Source organism: Miniopterus schreibersii (genome assembly GCF_964146895.1).
Source record: "Miniopterus schreibersii genome assembly, chromosome: 18".
Classification (NCBI taxonomy): domain Eukaryota; kingdom Metazoa; phylum Chordata; class Mammalia; order Chiroptera; family Miniopteridae; genus Miniopterus; species Miniopterus schreibersii.
In genome coordinates this window covers 25,971,163-25,994,079 of record NC_138121.1, presented here as the reverse complement: position 1 = coordinate 25,994,079, position 22,917 = coordinate 25,971,163, and the positions used below count along the sequence as shown (strand labels likewise).

Genomic DNA, 22,917 nt, shown 5'->3' with positions numbered 1-22,917 from the left:
CTCTGGCCACCACACACCCAACAATGGAGACCGTAGCTGGCACCACCACCACCCAGGGGATACACTGAAGGAGGGGGCTCCTTCAGGGAACTAGCCCCAAAACGCTTACTGTTAAAAAATGCTACTACCCAAATCAGCGAGGGGCTTACCTGGGTTCCAAGAGTGTCCCTCAGATGGCCCACATGCCACCTGTGTGTTCAGAAAACTTTTACCAGGCCCCCAAACGAGTCATTTTTTATGTTGACAATTATGTATTTATTTTCGTGTACATTTGGGAAAACACGTGCAGCCCAAGAATCCCATATTTCACAGATATTATTGCTTAAGACAAAACTTGATTTAAGACATTTAAAGCCAATATAGAAAAAAATATTGAGTAAATAGTTGAACAGGTGATGCACAGATGGGACACCCACCGTGGCAGGGGAGGGTCTGGAAGCTGGGGAGTAGCTGCCTACAGGGGGGCCACACAGATGGGCCCCCACCAGCTGCCAATGGATGGTCATGACCGGCTTTGTTCCTTGGCTGCCTGGGGGGAACCAGGGACTCAAATGCGAGGCAGAAAATTCATTCAGGGCACAGAAGCCAGTAGGTAGGCAGAGCTCTGCGGTCAGTGTGCAAACCCTTGTGAAAACTTCCTATTTGGTATTTCTTACTAGCTTGCCTTGCCCCAGCAATGAGGAGGGCCCAAGGTCATCATCGTTGGTGGCCGCTGCCCCTCGCCTTGGCCCCATCCACCAGGCTGGCACTGGTTATTTTCTTAGGAAAGAAAATAAACTGGATGCAAATCCCAGGTCACCGACACCAGTGAGTGTAAACAAAGCGGTTTCAGTAAAGAGAAAGGAGGCGAGGGGGACTGGCCATTTCTAAGAGTGCTGTGGTGAGATGGGCAGTTAGAGGTCTTGTAACAATTACTGTCAGAAGCCAGAGCGAGTGGCAGCGGTCAGTGCCGTGGCCTGGGAAACGGCCTGCTTCCTGGAGCCAGCCTGGGCGAAGAAACACACAGCCACCGAGCTGCGGAGTGAGAGGACACCCCCCACTCCATCCGTCCCCAGAGCCTCAGCCAGGCGGGTGCTGCAGGGGCCTTGCGAACGAAGGGCTCTTTGGGAAAGCAAGTTAGTAGCATTTACCAGAAGGGGGAAGACCTTGGTGTACTTTGACCCATCAATCCCACTCCTCAGAGTTACCCTGATAAAATAATTCAAACAAGCCAACAACAACAGAAGAAGCAAGTCTACAAGAATGGACTAGCTGCCCTGGCCAGTGTGGCTCAGTGGGTTGGGCGCCATCCCATGCACTGAAAGGTCGCTGGTTCAATTCACTGACAGGGCACATGTCCCGGTTGTGGGTTCGATCCCAGGTTGGGGGCGTGCAGGAGGCAGCTGATCAATGTTTCTCTCACACATCGATGTTTCTCTCCCTCTCCCTTCCTCTTTCTCTAAAAATCAATTTAAAAAAATTTTTTTTTTTAAATGGAATGGCTAAATTTTGGCCTGTCTACTTGATAGCCCATAGGCGGCCTTTATGAGATGATCACCATGACAAATATGTAATAGAAAAATTGTCTGGTATTGTATGAGAAGGGAAAAAAATGAATTAAAAGCGGTCTTGGCCACAGTTACAACTACGTAAAAATATGCCGGCTGACGGCCAAAGGCTACACAGGAGCCCAGAAAATGAAAGGAGCTGAAGTAGGGAGTGGAATGATGGATTTCCTCCCCTGCAGACATTTCATTCAGTGCTATCGTAGCCTGATTTTATAAAAAGCAGAATCCACCAGAGGAAAAAATACTCTGTTGATTTGCTCCCATGAAGTCACGTCTCTCTAGATCCATCGTGACATGGGCCCAGGTTTTGTCCTGAATAGGAGCTGCCCTAAAGGAGAGTGTAGCTGCTCATGGCCAAATTAAACTCCTGAACTTCAAGAGCTGGGAAATGTCTGGGTTAAAGTCTAGCAAACCCTGGCCCGCATTTTGAGGGGATGCTTCAAGTCCAGTCCAACTTTTCGATGAATAGGACAAAATGAAAGTGGACCCTGAGACCCTGGCCACTTGCTGGGTCCAGGTTCAGAGGACAGTGGGCATAGCATTGTGATGGTGGCTCAGTAAGTCTTAATAGGTCAAAAGACATTTTCTGCACTTTCTCTGATGAAACCAGGCCCCAGCCTGCAGGGGACTTTCAGCTGGGCTAGGTGCCCGGTATGTGGCCCAGTTGACTTTGGGGAAAGCCAGGGAATGACACTGAATGGACCATTGTCAAGTGCCTCCCATGGGCAAGGGGACAAAGGTGCTGCCAGGCCAGGAGGCCTCGGAGGTTCAGTGGTATGAGCGAGCCCCTCTGTGGCCAGACAAGGGGGGAAGTGAGGGACACCTGCCCACAAGGTAAAACCTGGCTGGGCCTTAAAGAGCAGGACCCAGACATGCTGGGGCAGAGAAGACAGGACTGACCCGCCACTAAAGGAGCGAGCATTCCCTTCTTCCCAGCTTGCCCAGCCAGCTCCTTCCTGGCCAGCTGCAACAGACTCAAGGATCCTTTCAAGGAGATGGAATGGAAAATCCACTCTAGAGACCCTGAGTCCGATGATCAGTGTCTGGAGTCAGCAACCAGGCTCACCTCCATTTTGCCAATTACTGGGCACACACAGAGCCTCCGTTTCCCCGCCCGTAAATGACACAGGTGGTCTCTCTCTCTCTCTCTTAGTGGGTGATCATGAGGGCTACATTCGATAATGGACAGCAAGCACCAAGCCAGGCACACAGTAGGTGCTCAGCCCTGGTGGCCAATTCACAAGTAAGGGGGGGACCACCTCAGTCTTACCTGCCCCAGTGGACGCCCAGGTTCTGCCCAATGGACACCAGCAGACTGGTAGGCCCATGCTCCCAGATGCACTCGTGGGCCCAGGCCGCCGCAGACTTCGCCAGCTCTTCATCCCAGGTCTGTAGGGGAGGAGAAACAGGCACCTTCAGAGTCAGGGGTGGATGTAAGAACCAAAAATGCTGCGACGCCTCCCGCAGTGGCTCCGGGTGAACCCACAGGCCAGTGTTAGCTCCTGCGTCCCTGGGTTGCGTCCATATCTCACATGAGTTCCTAACTCAGCAAGTGGGAAGAGAAGGGTCAGCAAAGGACTCAGAGGAGCCTGGATCCAGGGCTGTCCTCAGAGCTCCTGCTCCACCTCTAACTTGCCGGTGACCTTGGGTAAGTCCCTTCTCCTCTCAGCCTCAGTCTCTTCACCTGTGAAATGGGCGGATGAGTAAGTCCTGGAGATGGATGGCGGTGATGGTTGCACAATGTGAATGTACTTAATGCTACTGAACTGTGCATTTAAAAACGGTTAAAATGTTAAATTTTGTGTTATATATATTTTACTATTATATTTTCTAAAAAAGTAGCAAGACATGCCTTCAACTTGCCCAGCCCTGCTCCCCTCTGGCATCATGGCCCACCCTAAATCAGGGGGGCTGGGGCAGGGGGCTGGGCCAAAGAATCAAGACAGGCTCGGCAGCCGGTCCTGCCTCCCAGCTGGCCCAGGGAACACACATAACTCCCTGGGAAAGAACACAGAGAACAAAGCAAGTGGGGTCATTTCTCTCCTGTGGAGGAACAGACGCGAGGCGGCCCTCCGCGATCGCTGCGAACCAGCTGCCACGATGCCTCCTCCCAGAGTCACTGGGCAGATGCTCCAGCTCACGGGCAGGCAGGGGCCATCCATTGCTCTGGGTAGCCCCAGCACTTGGCACACAGTAGGTGCCCACTGAAAGGCTGTCTGGGCAGAGCCCTGGGACCTGTCCAGGAATAGGAGGCTGGTTAAACCAACTGAGACCCCAGGCTGGAGATCAGGAATTCCTCAACATCCTGGGCAAGTCCTGCCCTAGGGGAGAGCCCCTGGGGACCCGCCTCACACCCCTGACCCACCTCCCATTGAGCTGCTTCTGCCTGGGATCTCTCCCCAATGTCCAAGCAAAGCCTGAATGGGGGGGGTCAACCCTCCCTGGGGCCACTCTCAGCCAATGGGGGACAGGCCTGTGCATAAATGCACCCACCTCTCGCCTTCAGGAGGGTGAGCCACCTGCTGCTCCCTTTACTCAGCAGATCCTGGCAGATCCGGTTCCCACCATGGGACCCCCACAGTGGACTCTGAAGTTGGACTTCCTCCTTCCTGTCTTCTGGACTCATGGGTCACCCCCCCAAATAGAACACCTGAACCAAGTCAGTGATTCATTCGTCTCCAAGCAGGGGAGAGGTGAGCAGTGGGGATGAGAGTAGCTTGTACATGCATCTCGATCCCTCTGGAAGTAGCCAGCTAAGGCCCCTCCCCGTATCCAGAGAGGACAATGGGAGCCTGGGCAGGCGCTGATCCCACTCCAAGGGTCACTGGCTTTTCAGAAGCTCACTATTCATTCTGTGCCATGGTTCAAGAGCAATGTGAACCTTGCTTGCCATTGGTCTGAGTCCAAAACATTTCCGACAGTTCAAAGTAGGGGAGGAGAGCAGGGAGGGCAAAGATTGAGTTAGGCAAAGAAGGCCAGGCCAGGCAGGATCTCTGGGGGTTTAAGGCTTTTGACATTCTGACTAGAGACATGCAGGCCTGATGTCTAGTCTGCAACGGGACACAGTCAAACAAGAAACCAGATCTCCCCTCCCTCCATTTGAGGCTGAGAATTGTCACCCTGGTCTACCCTCGCCTCTCCAGCCATGCCCTTCGCAGCTCCAGCCATGCCCACCACATAGTAGGACCTCAAAACAATGTTCCCCGAACAAAGGGGTGCAGGGCTGGTAGTCACGGATCTGGCTGTGTGGTGAGCTGTTTACAACCGACACTATTGATCAGTGTCCTTTCCACGGCACTGTTACACGTCTCGACTACCACCCAGAAGAATGCAGACGTGAATGAATGAATGCAGGCGTGAATGAATGAATGAATGAATGCACACACAATGAAGCCCAGTTCCCCAGCTCATGGCAGCCCTCACTGAGCCCCTCAGTCCCCACCTGCCCCCTCACCTCCCACTCAGCCTGTGCTTTCCCAGTTGAATACCTGCCCTCCAACTAGCCCGTGTCCCTCTGAAGAACTGAGGAAAATACCTACTCCTTGGTGGGCACCACTCGGGACCTTGGGGTGGGAATGGCTCAGGATGCAGGGTGACCCACCCAGAGAGAGGCGCAGAGTCCTTTCCCCGTGGGGACCAAACCAACAGGTCCAGGGAAGGATGAGGGAGGAGTCTGTTTCCAAAGCCCCAAAGAAACCCCCCCAATTTCCTACATCTCTGACCCTGAGGTCTGTACCAGCTGTCCCATGCATTTTGAAAGGGTGCCCACTCTTCCTCCTAAAATTAGCACAGCCCTGGAATAAATGCCTGGATGATTTCCTTAAGGGAAAAAAGAATGTAACGAATTCCCAAAGTCTTGCTCGCAGGGCTCTGCCCAGACCGGTGACCCATTCATCTGCCCTATGGCTGGTGATGGGTCACCTCATGTGCGCACAGACATTGACAGTGAGGGGCTCACAGGCACACGGGACGGTCCCCAACCACGAGCGCTACCAACTTCAAGGCACAAGGCAACATGCAAAGTGACAGCTGAGTCCAGGGGAAGGAGAGGAGCGTGGCATAGGGTGAGGGCTTCGGAGCAGTTGAATAAAGAAAGTGACAAGGGGAAGTGTTCTCGGGAGGGAGGGGCTGTGGCTGTCACACACACGGCATCTTCGGAGGACACCCAGCAGACCCCTCTGGCCAAAGAGGAAGGAGGGAGACAAGTCATCAAGACAGACAGGGCTCCCGATAGAAGCCTCGGATGCCAGGCAAGAAGCATGTGGGCTTCATCCTGGGCACAGAGGGCCCTAGAGGCTCCTGAGCAGGAGGAAGGTTGGAAGAAAGTGAAGATTTAGGAGCTTAACATGACGGATGGCAGGATTCAGAATGAGCCAGAGGGCAAGATGGCCGGATGGCCGGTGGAACCCCCGGGGCTGAGGCTCTCCCACTAATCAAGGCGAGACGGGAACAGGGTGGGGAGACCGGGTGGAAAACACGCGGTAGCTGGTGGGGGTGGCGCGAGGTGCTTAACTGGACACAGAGTGGTGGCTGAGAGCACAGGCCCTGGAGTCGGCTGGACTCAGACGGCATCTGGCTCTGTCACTGCCAACTGTGTGACCTTGGGCCTCAGTTCCTAATCTATTAAATGGGCAAAATCACGGCACCTACTTCCTAGGGCTGGGGGAATGGGGGATGGTACTGACAGGAATGGAAACGCGAGCGTGAAGGCGGGGCGGGGGACCTGGACGGGGAGAGCTGTCGTCCCTTCTGCTCCTAAGTGTGGGTTTCTCCAGATTCAGAGGGACCCCCCCACACTGTCCCTCCTCCCCCTTCTCCTTTCCAACAGGCACCGTAACTCATAGACTGGGCCACACTCTCCTCAGACGGAGAAGGTGCAGTTGGAGGGCTGGAGGAAGGCCAGCTGGCACCGTAGCCACAGCAACACCACAGCCCCAGGCGCAGGGTCTGCACTCAGCTGTCACGGGAACCATGGCAGGAAGGGGTGCTCAAAGTGGAAACTGAGGCTCAGGTCACACATGCAGGAGGTGGCAGAGCTGGGACTGACCCTGCCACAGCCCAGCCCTGAGGCCCTCCCAGCTCTGCCTTCCAGAGGCCTGAGGAAAGACTCAGGGCGGGGACATGGGCTGAGCTTGAGAGGTGACACAAGGAGCTGGCAATGAGACAGCCTCTGCTGGGGCACCCATGGGTGCTGTTTTGGCAAGGCATCAAGAACAGAGGCAGGGGACCCTCTGTGGCCCGAGACCCCAAGCCTGCCACACACCCAGTGACTGGGGACAAAACAGACAGAGCCCGGCCGCCCGCCCGGGTGGGGCGCCAGCACTCACCATGTACTCCATGTTGGAGGCCGGGGGGTACACCTGGCCCCGCAGTTTATTGTGCAGCATGAGGATCTCCTCCTGGTCAGACCTGGGGATGGCCCGGCGGGCCCGGGGGTGGGGCTCATGCTGCTGGTATTTGCTGAGCAGCTTCTCTAAGTGTGTGACGTTGGGCAGGAAAAAGCCTTGGGAGCCACAGACCAGCAGCACCAGCCCCAAGGGGAAGAGGCCGTTCAGGACGCAGCTCATGGCTCCTCTCCTGCGGCAAGATGGGGCAGCCGGGCTCCGGAGGCAGAGCTGGGGGCTCGAGAGACCTGAAAGGAAGCAGAGGGCGGCCGGAGAAACAGCCAGTCAGTATCAAACCAGCTACAGTGTTGGCTCAAGCGGGGAATGGCGCAGGTAGTATTCTCCCCACTTTGCAGATGTGGAAACTGAGGCTCACAGGAGCTAAACAACCTGAGTCCCTCAGACAGGAAGTGGTGGAGCTGGGATTCAAGCAAAGGGTTTCCAGCAGGGCAGGCTGCCCGGCCTCCACATGGGACATCCTGGCACAGTCTCTCCTGGACCCAGGTTCTCTTGTCACCATCTTTTCTAATGTTGAGTCAGCATTTCTACTCATTCAGGTGGGTCTACAGCCTGAGTTAAGCTCTGTCTCCTGCTTCCAAAGGAGATTGATAAGGTCATTTCACATCACCAAAGGATTTGCCCTGAACCAAAGTTAGTAGCAAGCTTCCTGGTCCCTGTGAAGTCAGACTCAGTTTACCAATGTGGTTAACAGGCAGCCCCAAACCCTGCATTGCACAAGGCTCCTCTTGTCATGGCCCTTCCACTGGCCCCACCCACACAGTCGTCACACACTCCACCACGTCACCCAGCCCCAGCCAGGGACCCAGCTGAGTGCTCTGCCCACAAGTCCCCTGTCAACGTGATCCTCAGAGGAAATGACAGAGGACCTCCAAGGGGTGCTGTGTACCCCACTCTTATCCCCGAGCCTGCCTGGTAAACCCGCTCAACAACCGAGCACGTGGCCTCCCCTCCCCAGCTCCTGCCTGCTCCAGGCACTGCCAGGCATTATCCTTTCGGCTGCTTGGTTAGTGGTTCACATGGGTACTCAGTCAGTCACCCAGTGGTTTTTATTGGGCACCTATTTGGTGCTAGACCTCGGGACATGAAGATGGCCCTGGCCTCAAGGGGCTCCCAGCTGGGCTGGGGAGATAGGCGAGGAAAGCCACAGCCCCTACTCAGTGGGACAGGGCTGACTTAAGACATCACAGGGAGCTAGAGGAGGGGCTCCCTGGGTAGGAAGGGCAACGGCCGTGCCTCAGTGCTGACCCGCTCGGGCTCCTGGGGGGCTCCATTCTCTCAGCAAGACTCCTCTGCTCTTCACCCGCAGTCAAGCTGGCTGGGACCGAAAGACCGTAGCCAGAGGAGGACATCCTCAGGGACAAGACATAGGGTGGGGCAGGGAGGGGACGAGCCGAGGCTGAAGGGCAGAGCCGGGAATCCCAGGAGGCAGAGCAGAGGCCAGGAGCTGTGGGAAAGAGGCAGTTCCCACTCCGACCCTGGAAACTCTCCAGGGTCCTGACCAAGCCCGAACTTCAGATAAAAATAACCACCATCCGGAGGGGAGGCCTGGCTCTCTTTGGCGTGAGTCACATGTGGCCTCCCTCGTCGGAGTTCCCTTTGGGGCAGAGCCCCAGGGACTGCGGGGAGGACTTCTGCGTGCTCGCTCGCCTCACTGGGACTCAAACCCAGTAATGCAGTCGGGGTCCCTGATGTCTCAGGTTAGTCACGCCACCATATAAGAACATTTCCCAGCTGCAGAAGGCCAGGCTGAGAGAGATGCCAAAACACACTGACGCTGGACTAAGATTTGAGACGAAGTGACAGTGAGGATTGACATCACAAGGCGTCCCCTCTGGCATCGTGACAGTACTCATTTGCTTTACTCTACGCTAAAGCTGCTGGAGGGGCAGGGCACCCGCAGAAACAGGAACTGCTTATACAACTCAACTGTGACTCAACCAGACTAATGCCTGGGTTTGGTTTAAACTGCCAATGGGCACAACTCAAACAGCTATCAGTAGGAGTAATCAGTAATAAACTGTGGGGTAGCCATGGGGTAGGATATTATGCAGCAGGTCAAAGGAATGAACCAGAGCTATGTGAGTGTCAGCATAAGTGAAACTCAAATACCGTGTTGGGTTAAAAAAGCAAGTTGTAGAATATTATGCTAATTGTACTACTTATATAAATTTTAAAACATAAATCATATTTTGTATATTTTTGGATATACATGTGTATGTACATACAAACATCTATATGTATATGTTATATATACATATATACACATACATACACATAGCTGTACGTTTGTGTTTGTGTACATGTGTTATGTGTGCATGCATGTTATATAACATGTGTTCTATAATGTGTGTGTATGCATGTGTGCGTGTGTTTGTACAGTAAAACCAGGGCTGAATCAGACCAAGTTCATGGTGGTGGTTGGCTCTAGGGTAAGGGCAATGGGACTGGGAAGGAGCATGTGAGGGGCTTCATCTTTATCTTTAATATGTTATTTCTACTTTAAAATCTCAAGCAAATATGGAAGTGTCAATCTCTGTTCACTTTAGGTGGACAGGCTGAGTTGGCAGAAACTGCAAGGTTGTAACCAAAGAGGGCAAGAGTCCTCCAAGGCCAGATCTAGATGGTGAACACATCCTATCCCTTGGACTTTAAAACAAAGCAAAATGCCAACACATGAAAGGGCAATGAAACAACTACAAGTCCCATGTGCATCCTTCTGGGATGATCCCCTGAACAAGTGCAACCTTATCCCATAAGACTCCACAAGCCCCCTTCACTATGAATATGAAAGGGCCCCAGCCCAGGGCCTACAGGCTGCTGCTTCCCACGAAGGTTCCAAAGAGAACTGATAGAGCCTCAGGTGGAGCTTTAGAGTTGGGAGAACCATGGGGTTTCCTGAAACCTTCCTTTGGGAAGAAAACACAAGTGAAAGGAGATAAGAGGAAGGGTTTCTTCAAGCCGTCTCTGCTTTGCGCCAATCGCTGGCCTGGGAAATCAGGCTTGCCCTGGGTCCTGCCATTCGTGGCACCATGCTGGGCGGCGTACTGTTGGGTCTGAAAGTGGTCTGGCCTGACTGGGGCTCAAGTGGTCTGGCCTGACTGGGACCATGCTGGAGAGGGACAAGGCCCAGATCTTGGTGCTCCTGCTAAGTTTGGGCAGCAGGAGAACACTGAAGATTTAAGCAGAACTGTACCCATAACAGGGCTGATGTCTCACTCATGCCTGCATTCCCAGAGTCCAGCATGGTGCTGGCACAGGGCAATAAGCACAGGGTTCTAGGCTGGGTTGTGTCTCTCCTAAATTCAAATGTAGAAGCCCCAACCCCCAGCATCTCAGAATGTGACTGTATTTGGAGATTGGGCCTTTAAAGATGTGATTAAGTTAAATGAGGTCGTCAAGGTGGGCCCTAATCCAATACAACGGGTGTCCTTATAAGAAGAGGAGATTAGGACACAGACACACACAGAGGACACAGGGAGAAGATGGCTATCTACAAGCCAAGGAGAGAGGCCTCAGAAGGAACCAGCTCTGCTGACACCTTGATCTCAGACTTCCAGCCTCCAGAACTGGGAGGCAGTAAAGGTCTATTCTTTAAACCACCCAGTCTGAGGTCCTTGGTTATGGCAGTGCCACCAAACTGGTATGTGCATCAGATAAGTGGATGGAAGGATCATGCTCCAAATATCCTGCTGGCCGCTATATGGAAGGAAGCAAGGTGGGAACAGAGAGGCAAATCAGGAGGCCGAGGCAAGGATTCAGCTGGAACCTGGCAGTGACAGCTCACTTCACAGGCAATGCCAGCACCCTTGGCTTGTTCTTACCATTTGGCCTCTGCTGCCCAAACAGCTCAATCAGAACTTAGGGCCAAAGCACTTCAGTCCCTTTTCCATTTACAATTTAAAAAAAAAACCAACAAAAAACTTTTTACAAATGAGACATATACACTGTCCAAGGCTGATTGGAGCTTTCCAATGATGAGGACATGCTCCCTCCAGGGAGGCTGGCAGGGGGATTACACTGAGGGAGACCTATTGTGTGCCAGATGTTGAATTTCTAAATTCACCTCCCAATGACTCAGAGTTTGGGTTCCACTATCCCATTTTACAGATGAGGAGACTGAGGCCTCTGGTGTTTAAAGAATCCACGCAAGATGATACAACTAACCAGCAGAAAACCGGCATTGGAACACAGCTCCATCTGACCCCAGAGTCCTTTCTTACTGCCACCTCATGGATTTCCTGTCACCACCCAGGCAGCAGAGGAGCCTCCACCAACAATCCCATCTCCCTCTTCAACCCTCCTTACCCCCCTCTGCCTCCTGGGCAGACTGCTGGGCTCAGTGGAGTTGAGGCCTGCCCCCCCCAAGTCAGATAGTGGCGCTGTTGATGAGAAGGCACCAATGCGTCACCCCCCAGGGGACTGAAACCTTTACATCATGGTGACATTTCACCAAAACATGCCCCTATCATTGGACTTGACACACTGCCAACCTCCATCTGCCGATGCTCTTTTGATTCAAATGTCACCAGCTGACCTCTGACCCCAGGCATTGATGGGTACTCTCTGTAGAGCACTCTAGCTGCTGAGGTCCCAGCTGTTTCCCTACCATCCTGAAGGAGCTCACACTTTGGTACCTGGACAGTGAGGCCCACACTCTTTGGCTCTGTACCCCTGTCCCACCCCAAGCCCCCAATTCTCCTAGGGTTGCCAAAGTGGTGTGAGCGGCAGGCACCTCCAAAGGCATTTTCTAGAGAAGCCCTCTTCAGCTCTCACTCACCCTGGCCTCATACCAACAACTTGAGACCTGCTCTGCAATACAGCAGGAATGCTCTCCGGAAGAAGTTGTTCTAACTCCGCCAAAGTTGCAAAAGCAAGCCCAGAGATCTGCGGGCATGATTAAGCAGACCACAGATACGATAAAGACACCGAAGTCTCAAGGGAACATACCAGAAATCAGGCCACTGGAGAGGTGGGGAGAGACCAACAAGGCTTTCAAACCCCAGGGTCAACAAGGAGACCCAAGCCTGGCGAGTGAAAGCCATGGGAGTCAAATTCCTGCAGTGTGGCCTGAAGCTTGCAAGAGCATCTGCTCTCTGCCAGGGAGATGGCTGTTTTCCACCCATTTTACAGAAAATACAACTCAGTCCAGGAGACACTGCCTGGTATTTGGGAGGTTGTGTAGCTAGTGGAACCAAGACTTCAAATCAAGCTTTCTGAAAGCCTGGAGAACTTTCAACACATTGCAACACCCCCTCCAGCCTGGCCAAGGCTCTGTGGGTACACAGAAGTCCACAGATCCTCGTGTTCCCAATCTAGTAAGAGGTCTCCTTGGTGGTGACCTCCTGGGCGATGCCACCACCAATTCAGTCCTCAGGAGAGAGCGAGAGAAAAGGAACATGATTTGTTTAGGTCTGATGCGTCATCTAGCCCACTGCCTTTGTCTGTGTTTAGGAAAGTCTGCCAGGAAGATGAATCTTAGGACTGAGCCTGTCAGCCGTCAGCTCCGAGGCTGTGCCAAGCTCTCTGCTTTTGCACATGCTGTTCCCACAGCTCATTCTATGACCCCCAACCGGCCCCCTCCGCCGGCCCAGGCTAGGCAGATTAATTCCTGCTCCTTGCTTAAGACTCAACTCCAGGGTCACTGCTTAATCTCGAGCCTACAGACCTGTCGGCTTATTTACAGATGAACCACCAATGTCTGCCAAGTTGATGGTCAATAAATATTTATGGAATGGATTTGTGGCTCTCCTCCTCCCAAGATCAGAAGAGCCATATAAACAATACACATGAGGTTGGCTTCTTCATGTGGCCTGAAGCTTGGGATCTCGGGGACCAGAGACCTGGGTTCAATGTCTGGCACTGCCCCTCATTAGCTGTGTGACCTTGGACATGGCATGAAGCTTCTCTGGGCTCCAGTGTCCGCATCTATAAGGTAGAGGGGAATTATAAGACTTGTCAGACATCGGTGAACAAGACCAGCAGGCCTACAGGTGTGATTAAACTTCAGGAGGCTTCAGGGAGGCAGCAACTCTTCAGCTGAGTTCTTTGCCAATGAGCAGGGATTAATCTGCCCAGCCTGGGCCGGGGGCAGGGCAGGTTAGGGTCCAGGGATGAGCTATGGAGTGAGGAATGAAGGAGAGAATGAACATGGCCATGTCAGCTATGAAGTACACAGCCAACAGTGTTAGCTCTTATAATACGATTCTGCTGCTCAGTGCCCCATAGACGCACTGTTTGGAGGGATTCTTGGAAGGCTGGCATTAATAATGAGGAGTGCAGTGAAGTATTTCAGAGCCCCACCTCTGCCTTGAGGCAAAGTCTAACTTTAAAACATCCTGTTAAATGTCTGATGGTTGTGGGGCAGAGGGGAGAACCTCCCCTAAATTTAAAACACACTTGACTCTGCATATGCCTTGAGCCGCAGCCAATTTTCCCCACCTTCTGGGGAAGCAGGTGTCAAGATGTCGCCAATAAGGTCTATGGCATTAATGCTGACCAACTGGTCAGGACCCATCATGCTGATGACAACAACCCAGTTCAGATGCCACAGCTGCCATGGAGCTTTGTCTCCTTGCAGGGCTCAGTCTTAGCTGAATGAAGTGGCCCCTGGATGTCCCAGAACTCACCAGCCTGCACTGCATCTGTTCATACTATTTGTCTCTCCACCTAGACTATGTGCTTTTTTGAAGGCTGAAATCAGTGGTGTGCTGGACTTGTAGTGTTTGTCAATTGCCCTGGTATAAATACTCCCACCATGGCCGATTTCAAGAAAGCAACATGAGGTACTGAACATGGGGTTTCTGGAAAGGCTTGTACTAGCATGCCAATAACATCGAGAGCAGAGATAATAGTGAAGTGAAGTAAAAAATTAGGACATGATGAGTTTTGAGTATTTATTACCTTTGTTTTAAATGACTTACTTAACTGTAAGTTTATATAATTCAACGTTTAATGATGGTTGTTTAACTGGCTCATGATCTTTCTGAAACTTTATCTAGGGAGCCGGCCCCAGCACACCACTGGCTGGCACTGAGCCTTGTTCAACTTCAAACCCCAACGGGGAGTCAATGCTCCATGAACAGTCATCACCAATAACCCGGCCAAGGCCTGATGAGGGTGGATGAAGCAGCTGGCTTCTAGTCCCAGCATCTCATATTCATGCTCTCCACAGACTAATGGGGTCACTGTGATTATGAGCCCTCTCACACAGATGGGGAGACTGAGACTCAAAACGGATAAGCAACTTGCCCGCCAGCACACAGAATGCCTGTGGGCGGTGCCCAGTGCCCATGCATCTCTCACACTCCATCTGCTTACCGAGCCTGGCTCATCCAGGCAGTGGCTCCCCAAAATGTCAGGGCAGTGCTGACCTCCAGCCCCATGTCAGCCAGACACATTCAGTGAGACACCCCACCCATAGGACAGCAGCTAACCCCAAAGGCACAAAGAACTCGACGTATGAGCGAGGCCAGAGCCGTACCACAAACCACCCAGAAATCCCAGGAATGAAGCGGTGGCTGGGAGGAGGGAAGGACTCCCCAGCAGGCACGTCTTGGGCAGATCCCAGCCCTGGGCAGAACCTCTCAGGAAGAGCGTCTGGGTCAGTACCAGACACTGGGGGGAGGAGCAGGCGATCTGGTTGGTTTTCCTTAAACCCTGCTCCACAGGATTAGGGCTGGGCAGGGAGGAAGCAGGGCCCCCTGGGTTCCCCACAACCAAGGACGGAGGGCCAGCAGTCCACTCGGCTAAGAAACCCCCACCCACAGGCACTTTCTTTCCCCTGTCCTCTTGGCAAAAGATAAGTCCTTATGGGAGATATATATATATATATATATATATATATATATATATATATAGTTTTATATATAGAACAAGTACAATATATAAACCCATTCAGTTTTTTTAAGTACTACACAGAGAATATACAAAACTCTGGACAAAAACAGAAGAAAACCTCATTCAACAGACACTTAATCTACTTCGTGCAAAAAAACAACAACTAAAAACCAGGTGCATTCAACAAAAGCCAAGAGAATGTATCAGAGAAGGCACTCTAAAGTGACTGGATAATAAATTAATATGGTCTTAAATTACCCAGCCACACTCCTGGGGCCCCTTTCTCTTTTCTTGCAGGTGTGAGGTTGTTTCCTTGGGAGCAACGCTCTCAGCAAAGCTTCAGATAAACAGCAGGAAGCCGCCATCTCCAAGGGACAAGACATCGAGGACTGGCAGAGGCGCGTGGAAAAGCATGGACATTGGGTCGGACCCAGGTTCGAATCCTGACTCCACCACATAGAGCTGCCCGGAAGGACCCTTTACCTCCAATTCCTCATGAGCACAATGAGACCCCGAATTTCCCCCACGGCTGGATGAGGAAGGATGCGAAGATTACTAAAATAGTGGTTCTTAAAAACCCAGCAGCAAAGTCCTACGACCTAGCGATGGTTAATGACTGTTTCTTCCCCTTGTCCTCCTGGGTGAATTCAGGCACCCAGATCACCTCTGCCCCAGGCTTCAGGGCTGGCAGCACCTGGCCCAACCCTGAAATGCATGATTCACTGGCACTGGGTGGCATCTGCCAGGGTGTGTCATGGCCACTGGGTATGAAACAAGTTCAAAGACACAAGCTCAGGCATTCTATAGCATCAGGCTACGGAGTTTCCACACGGCTCTGTGGACGAAAATCCCCAGGGCCAACCCTCGGGTGGCCACGGAGTCCTTGAGATATGCAAGGGAACAAGACATTCCACTCTTGGGAAGGGGAGGGGACACAGCAGCAACTACATAAAGACAAAAGGCATGAGGAAAGCTGCCCTGGGAATGGGATGGGGAATTGAGCAGAGGTTGGGGAGGGACCACCCTGGCCAGGACGAACAGTGGGGTCCTGCCGAGATCTCAAGGAGAGGGAACTCCAGGCAGCAGGAACAGTGAGGACAGAGGCTTAGGGGCGGTCATTGTCTCAGCATGACCCAGGACAGGTGCAAAGCCAGTGGAAAGAGGGACAAATGGGGTCACAGAGGCAGGTAGGGACAGGTGGCCAGGGGCCTTGAAGGCCACGACAAGGAGTCTCGATCTTACTCTAAAAGCAAAGACAAACGTGGCAGTGGGGGGATGAAGCTGACAGCGCTAGGGTCTGGTTTATGCTTTGAAAGCCAGTGAGCATGCAACGAGGTAGACAAAGCTCGCAGATGTAACGCTGAACAAAAGAAGCCAGATTCCAGTGATTAAACACGCATGGTGCCGTTTATGTAGAGTTCAAAAGCAGGCAAGCCAACCCATGCCATTAGGAGTCCATAAATGGTTACCATGGAGGGGGCAGGGGGACTGGTCAGGCCTGCAGCTTGGTCTGGGGTCCTACTGCGCACATATGCACTTGGAAAAAGTTCATCCACTGGTCTGAGGGTGCAGCCCTCTCTCTGGCTTCTGTGTGAAGGATGGACCATGCCAGAGTGGCTGCGAAGGGAACACCGTTATGCAAGAGAGAATCCTGAAGGACTCTCCCCAGGAGTCAGAGCTGAGACAAGTCTGGAGTCTGGTCTCCAGCAGGACAGCGCTTCAAAGTGAACTTACTTGTCGGAGCCCAGATAAAGCCCTGCGGCTGGCCCGGGCCTCCCACTTGGACCAGACACCACCTCTCCCAGACAGGGCCCAGTTCATCCCACGTCTGAGAGGGCACTTTGTCCAGCAATGCCAAAGCTGAAAATATCTCCAGTCCCAGCGAAGCCCAGGTCTTGAAGGTTTCTGGGAATAAACAGAGTTTTCAGCAGCCTGGTGCTTCTGCCCGGGAGAACAGACTGGCTGTGTTGGAAGCCGGTTTGGGGCAGGAGGAGAGAGGGGATAATACATGTACGGGCAGATATATTTTAAATGTCATCCTGGAAACAACTCATTTTTCCAGAGGGGACGTTTCGGGGTTACAAACAAATGTCCTTCGCGAGCTCCTGGACACACAGGGACACTAAATATGCTCAGAGGGAAGATGCTGGAATCCTCAGGGCACGTGCTCAGGCCCCAGAGCAGGAGTGCCAACAAGTGGAGCATTCTTCCAGGAAAAAGACTCAGAGATACTCCAACAACTTGTTTTCAAGGGGCTTTGAGTCTGGCAGTCACTGTAGCTCCCAAGCCACTCACTGCATTCTCGCCATGTGACTTCTCTCTGGCCACACCAAGTCCTGTAAGCAGAACCTTCCACACACACAGCTTCCCATCTACCCACTAACCAGTCCCCCCCACCATCCTATCTATGCCCGGCCCCAGGGCAAAGTCTTCATGGGCTTTCTAGGGCAGTAGGTCTCACATTTGAGTCTATACCAGAAAGTGTTGGCAGCCTCATTAAAACACAGATTGCCAGTCCCACCCCCATAGCTTCTGATTTAGGAGATCTGGGGAGGGGCCCGAGAATCTGCATTTTAATGAGTTTCCAGGTGCTGCTGTACCCCACCCCAGCTTGAGTGGGACCCCACTTTGAGAACCACTGCTCCAGATTATAACAGCCTCTCCAATCTCCTCACGTCCCGGCTTAATCCAGGATTTGCCAAACTTCAATCCTTGGCACACCCCCTCCCCAATCTTGTCTGGCTTCACCATCCGCTTGTATGAGTACATATTTTTATTTTTATTCAAGTTGGCCCACTTTGAGGGTTCAGAAATTTTTACTTATCAAAGGTAACTTCCCATCACCACCATTTGCAGGGAACTTGATGGCTTCTGCCTTGAATGGAAGCAGAAATAAAACTAAGCACAATGAAAACAGAGCAAAGTGAGGACCTCCCAGCTGGGCCCCGCTACTGGCCAGAGACTCTGTAGTAGAGAATGCTCTCTTTGTTGTAAAGGGAGATGGGGGGCGGGCATTAGGGACTGAGGGACCACCTGAAACATGGGCCTCGCTATAAGCAGAAGGAGGAAGGCACAGCTCCTGGATTGGTGAGCTTTGCTACTGGGTCTGTGCCAACGCTCAGTTACCTAGAGGATCAGCACGGATGGGCTCCCCACAATTTGGGAGACGCTACTCATTTCACGATGATCTGTTCTCAAGTGAAAAACATCACCCTGTTACACTCCTATGCCCCGCAGCCCATAGCAGGGGATCCTAACTCAGCAGAGCTCACCCCACCTGCAAGGCAGACCTTACTGCTCCTGAATCTGACCCTGAACTCCAGCCACAGGGAACTTCTTGCCTTTCTCCATGGGTGCCAGGCCCCTTCCTGCCTCAGGGCCTTTGCGCACACACACACTTGGTGCACCCTCGACAACACTCCCACCCACTATCACCTCTCCCTGCCAGAGGATGCTACCTCTTTGATCTAGGATTTCTCCGCCTCTTATCAAGTCAGTCTCAGCAGATGCCAGCTGGATGCCAGCAGCCACTCCTAGAGGGCTCTGGGTAGGTTTTTTCCAGTCGGAAAGAACGCTAGGGCAGGTCAATTCCAGAAAACTATTTGACTGCAAGTGAAATGGAAGCTCAAGCCCTGGCCAGTGTGGCTCAGTGGGCTGAGCATCGTCTCGTGCATGGAAAGGTCACTGGCTCGATTCCTGGTCAGGGCACATGCCCAGGTTGTGGGTTTCGTCCCCGGTTGGGGTGCGTGTGAGAGGGAACAGATCGATGTTTCTCTCTCACATCGATGTTTCTCTCTCTTCCTCTCTCCCTCTCCCTCTCTCTAAAATCAATTTTTTTAAAAACATATTAAAGAAATGGAAGCTCAATTATTTTTCCTGCCGGGATATTGCCATTCTGCACTCACAATGGGACGCATTCCAGAAATTCCTATTGAAAATGTGGCATTTCATAATTTATAATATTTTTAAAATGATGACCCAGAAGTTGCATAATCCTCTCCTTTTCCCCCTGAATCTGTGGTTTCTGTCTAAGCTGACACAGCACTTGAGACAACGGAGAAGATAAATCTCCTTCAGGCTGAACCGCGAGAGACAATCTGCCCTCAGCCTTGAAAGGGGGGTGTCTGTCTGCGAGTGCCCACAGTTGCACAGACTGGGGTACAAAGCCAGTTGCTACTGTGATCCTGGGTGGAATGCCAGCACCTCCCCCAAAACACTCAGATGCCAGATTTCCCTGCACCTATGCACAGGACCTTGACCAATTCTGACATGAGATGACCTGAGCTGATGCTTCTTCAAGAAGGGAGTCAAGAAAAGAGAACATGGTTCCTCAATAGGTTAATGTGACCCCGGTAATTCCACTCCTGGGTGTAGGCCCAAACAATCGAAAATAGGCTTTTAAAGAAAAACATGTACACAAATGTTAATAGCAGCATCATTCACAATAACCAAAATGTGGAAACATCCCAGACTTCCACTGGTGGAAGAATGGATAAGCCAAATGTGGTCTATGCACACGGAGGAATATTACTCACCCGTAAAAAAGGAATGGAGCACTGACACGCTACAACATGGGGAACCATGACAACGTCATACCAAGTGAAAGAAGCCAGTCACAGAAAGCCACATATGTACGATTCCATTTATGTGAAATGTCAAGAATAGTAAATCCGTAGAAACAGAAGGTAGACTAGTAGTTGCCAGGGGCTAGGGAGGAAAGAAAGCGGAGTGACTGCTAATAATGGCTATGGGGCCTCCTTTGTTCTGGAATTAGACTGTGGTGATGGTTACACAACATTTCGAATGTACTATCACTGCACTGTCCACTTTAAAATAGTTAAAATGGTAAATTTTGTGTTTATGTATATTTTACCACAATAAAACAATTTTTTATTCAAGGAAAGAAAGAAAGAGAAAAAAAGAAAGAAGGAAGGAAAGAAAAGAAAAAAGGGCATGGCTGGCGCTACCAACCGCCTCCCAGACCTGATCGAGCCTCCCTGCTCCAGAACAAAGCATGTTTCATTTAGGACTTTATGAGGGGCTCCAGATCCCTGTCCCAGGAAGGTCTGAGAATCTATTCAGCTCAATGAGCTGAAGATGAAATGAAATGACGCCTGTGTTGTAGTTTCCTTTCTTGACAAGCCATCAGCCCCTTTGAGCGATGCTGGGTTTTGCACATCTGGGACTGATCAAAAACTAGTGAGTTTGCAAAAGAAAAAAGAAAAAAAAAAGCCTCCTAGGTTGGGAGCAAGCAGACACAGAGGCACCTCCCATACATAGTAAATTACACTGGTGACAGAGAAAAGAAATGTTCCAACTCCCACAGGCCAGAGGGGTCAGCGTTGGGGGTCCTGCCTCTAAAAGCCAGTTTTCAAATGCAACTGACTTAAGGCTAGAGAACTAACGTGGGGTCTTTGAGGGAGGAACGGCATGTGGGGGCTCTCAGAGGCCTCATGCTTTTGTGCAGGGGCTCCATTCCTGCCCCTAGCCAGCCAGCTCTTCTCTCCAGTCTGGAAGCAGGACCTTGGGAGCCAGTATTGATCTGAGTCCTGGGGCCGGGCTCCCTGCATTGATACCAGTACCTGCCGGCAGAGTGGAGTCCAAGCCCCCTTGTGTCAGTGCATCCCCTTTCCAGACCCACCCCTAACCCAGGCCAGGGACCTCGATCCCATGTGGTAGGAGAGGCCTTGACTAGCAGCGAACTCTGCCGTGACAGCCGAGGGGCTCAGCACTGGATGAGCACTTTCTTCCAGGATCTGCGGCAGGCCCCAGCCAGGATGGCAGCTCTCCTCTGCCTTGGCTCTGTCATGCTGGGTACATGCCTTAACCGCTCCAAGCTTCCAATTTCCTACTTGTAAAAAGGGGGATGGGCCGGTGCCCACCTCATAAAATAGTCAGTGAGATCATCCATGTAAAAAAAACCCTGGGCATGGCTGGCCCGGAGTGCTGGGTAAATGTCGGGCTGGTGTGATTATACGTGTTATTCTTATTATCCCAACTCCTACATCCTAAGAGGCTCTGTAAAAAGCAAACTGGCCCTCTCCATCCTCTTGCTAGGGTGCACTGTCGGGGTCCTGGGGCCTGTGATCAGCTCTGCTGACAGCGGTTTTACCTGGACCCCCTCCCAGGCAAAACAACACCTCAGACGTAACAACGCCTTGTATGAAGGTCAGGCCCAGGGGATGGAGTTAGGGGCTAGGCAGGACCCAGCAATTAAGTGTAGGGTCTGCAGCCAGACAGACCTGGAGGTGACAGCAGGTGACAGCATGGCACACCAGCTAGGGGACCTTGGCATGCACCTCTTTGAGCCTCGGTTTTCCCATCTGTGAAATGGGGATCAAGAGGCCTGCTGCCCAGGTGTGCCGCAGAGATGATAATTCAGGTTAAGTGCATGGCCCAGGGTCTCATACCTGCCACACCAGTTGTACAGCTCCCACACCTTCTGCTCCTCCCCCATGTGGAAACAGCCAGATCAGAGGCAGAAGCAGAAAAGCAGGTGCACAAAACGCAAAGCCCTGGAAAGTCCCCTCTCAGACTATTTGGGGAAGGCCACCTGCCCCTCATCTTTTTCTGCAGGACCCTGGTCTCTCACCTGTCAAAGTCTAGACCCTAGATGCCCTGACCCAGCTGGGAAAGGTAGCTCACCCTATTCTTCCATAATCCGAGGGGCCCAGATGCTCAAGGTAAAAACTCACAAACCCACTCTAGGTTGCAAGGCAAGTTGGGTATTTGCACAGGCCCTCCAGTTGCTTCTCTCGACCAGAGCAGCAATCTACCTTTTGGCTAAAAGATGCCCAATTCAAGTCAGACTTCAATGAGTAGGCATCAGCTAAGCCCTTTCTGGCCTGTCTACTAGCCTAGCACTTGGCAAGGGAGTCTCTGGGTCTGCCCCACATGAGGCGCTGGCTCTGGTTCTATCCATCTAGGGCAGCCCATCGCCCCAGGACGGCAGAACCAAGCCCTCAGCTCCCAGCAGAATTCTCTCCACGCAAGGAGTTTATGCAGGTGCCCACTCTGGCTGAAGATACCCAGGAACCCGCTCCTGAACCTGCAAGAACTCTGACATGCCCCAGGCCTGGACACATCCCGCGGCCCTCTGGAGCTTTGGACGCAGATAGAGCTGGATTTCAGCCCTGGCCCTGCCTGGACAACTCACTTCGCCTCCCTAATCCCCCCGCGTCTTCATCTGAAATATGAGAAGAGGAAGGCTACTGTGAGGTTTGTTGCAAATGAAACAACATAAAGATAGGACGTGGTCCTGTAAACTGTTGGAGCAAGATGCGCACACCGTTGGCATCACCCCCAGCCATCCTCATGTGGGTAGGCACATTCAAACTCCTGCCACATCCACACTATGGGCTTTCCACTGACGGACGCCCGGTGCCCGCACAGGAAGGCAGCAGATGCTAGGGGATCGCGCGGGCGGGCAAGGAGCACGCAGCCTCCAGGAGCCCGGGTCTGCACTCAGCCCGCCTCTGCGTCCCGGCTCCCTCCCGTCCTGCCTGTGGTCTTGGGCAACTGACTTGCCCTGGACGTGCCTCAGTTTCTCCAGCGGCAAGCGGCTGAGCCCGGTTCTGGGACGCGGGGAGGCGCTCCGTTTGGTGCTTGCGCACAGCGAGCCCTAAGAGCGGGCATCTGCCCTGGCTACTTCCACTCCTGGGAGATGACGGGCATGGACCAAGGCTGGCAGAGAGGAAAGGAGTCTAAGTCACACTTACCGCCGCAGAGGCTCCAATCACCGGCCCGTAGGGGTCTCCTGCGTCGTGCAGAGGCGGCGGCGGCGGCGGCGGCGGCGGCGGCGCGAGCACAGCGGGACTCGGGACGGACCGGCCGCAGCGCGAGCGAGAACCTGAGAACCCGGCGGCCGAGCGCGGCAGTGGATCCCCGGCCCCGCGCTCCGCTTCTTATATGTTGTCAGTAGCCCGGAGGCCACGCCCCCGGGGGGCGCGGGAGCTGATAGGGCGGCAGGGTAGCGGCCCCGGCCCCGCCCCGCCCCTCAGGCCCCGCCCCGCCCCGCGAGCCCCCGAGCGCCCAGGACCACCCGCATCCTATGAACTCCGGGTGAGAAGACGACGCGCTGTTTCCTCATCGTGACCATAAAAGTATCGGTTCCCTTGAGCGCTTACTAG

The 22,917-nt window shown here is 52.8% G+C and overlaps 1 protein-coding gene across 1 annotated transcript in view; it reads right to left on the bottom strand.

The window, feature by feature from the left end:
* The window catches only part of CRISPLD2 (cysteine rich secretory protein LCCL domain containing 2), a 60,434-nt gene extending 37,783 nt beyond the window's left edge, over positions 1–22,651 (bottom strand). Inside the window, exons 1-3 of the mRNA XM_081118185.1 lie at positions 22,507–22,651; positions 6,875–7,179; positions 2,818–2,936 (exon numbers count right to left, since the gene is read on the bottom strand). Coding sequence (XP_080974311.1) covers positions 2,818–2,936; positions 6,875–7,114 — 359 coding nt within the window. The 5' untranslated portion in view covers positions 7,115–7,179; positions 22,507–22,651. The remainder of the gene's footprint in view (positions 1–2,817; positions 2,937–6,874; positions 7,180–22,506) is intronic.
* Positions 22,652–22,917: the final 266 nt, after the last annotated feature.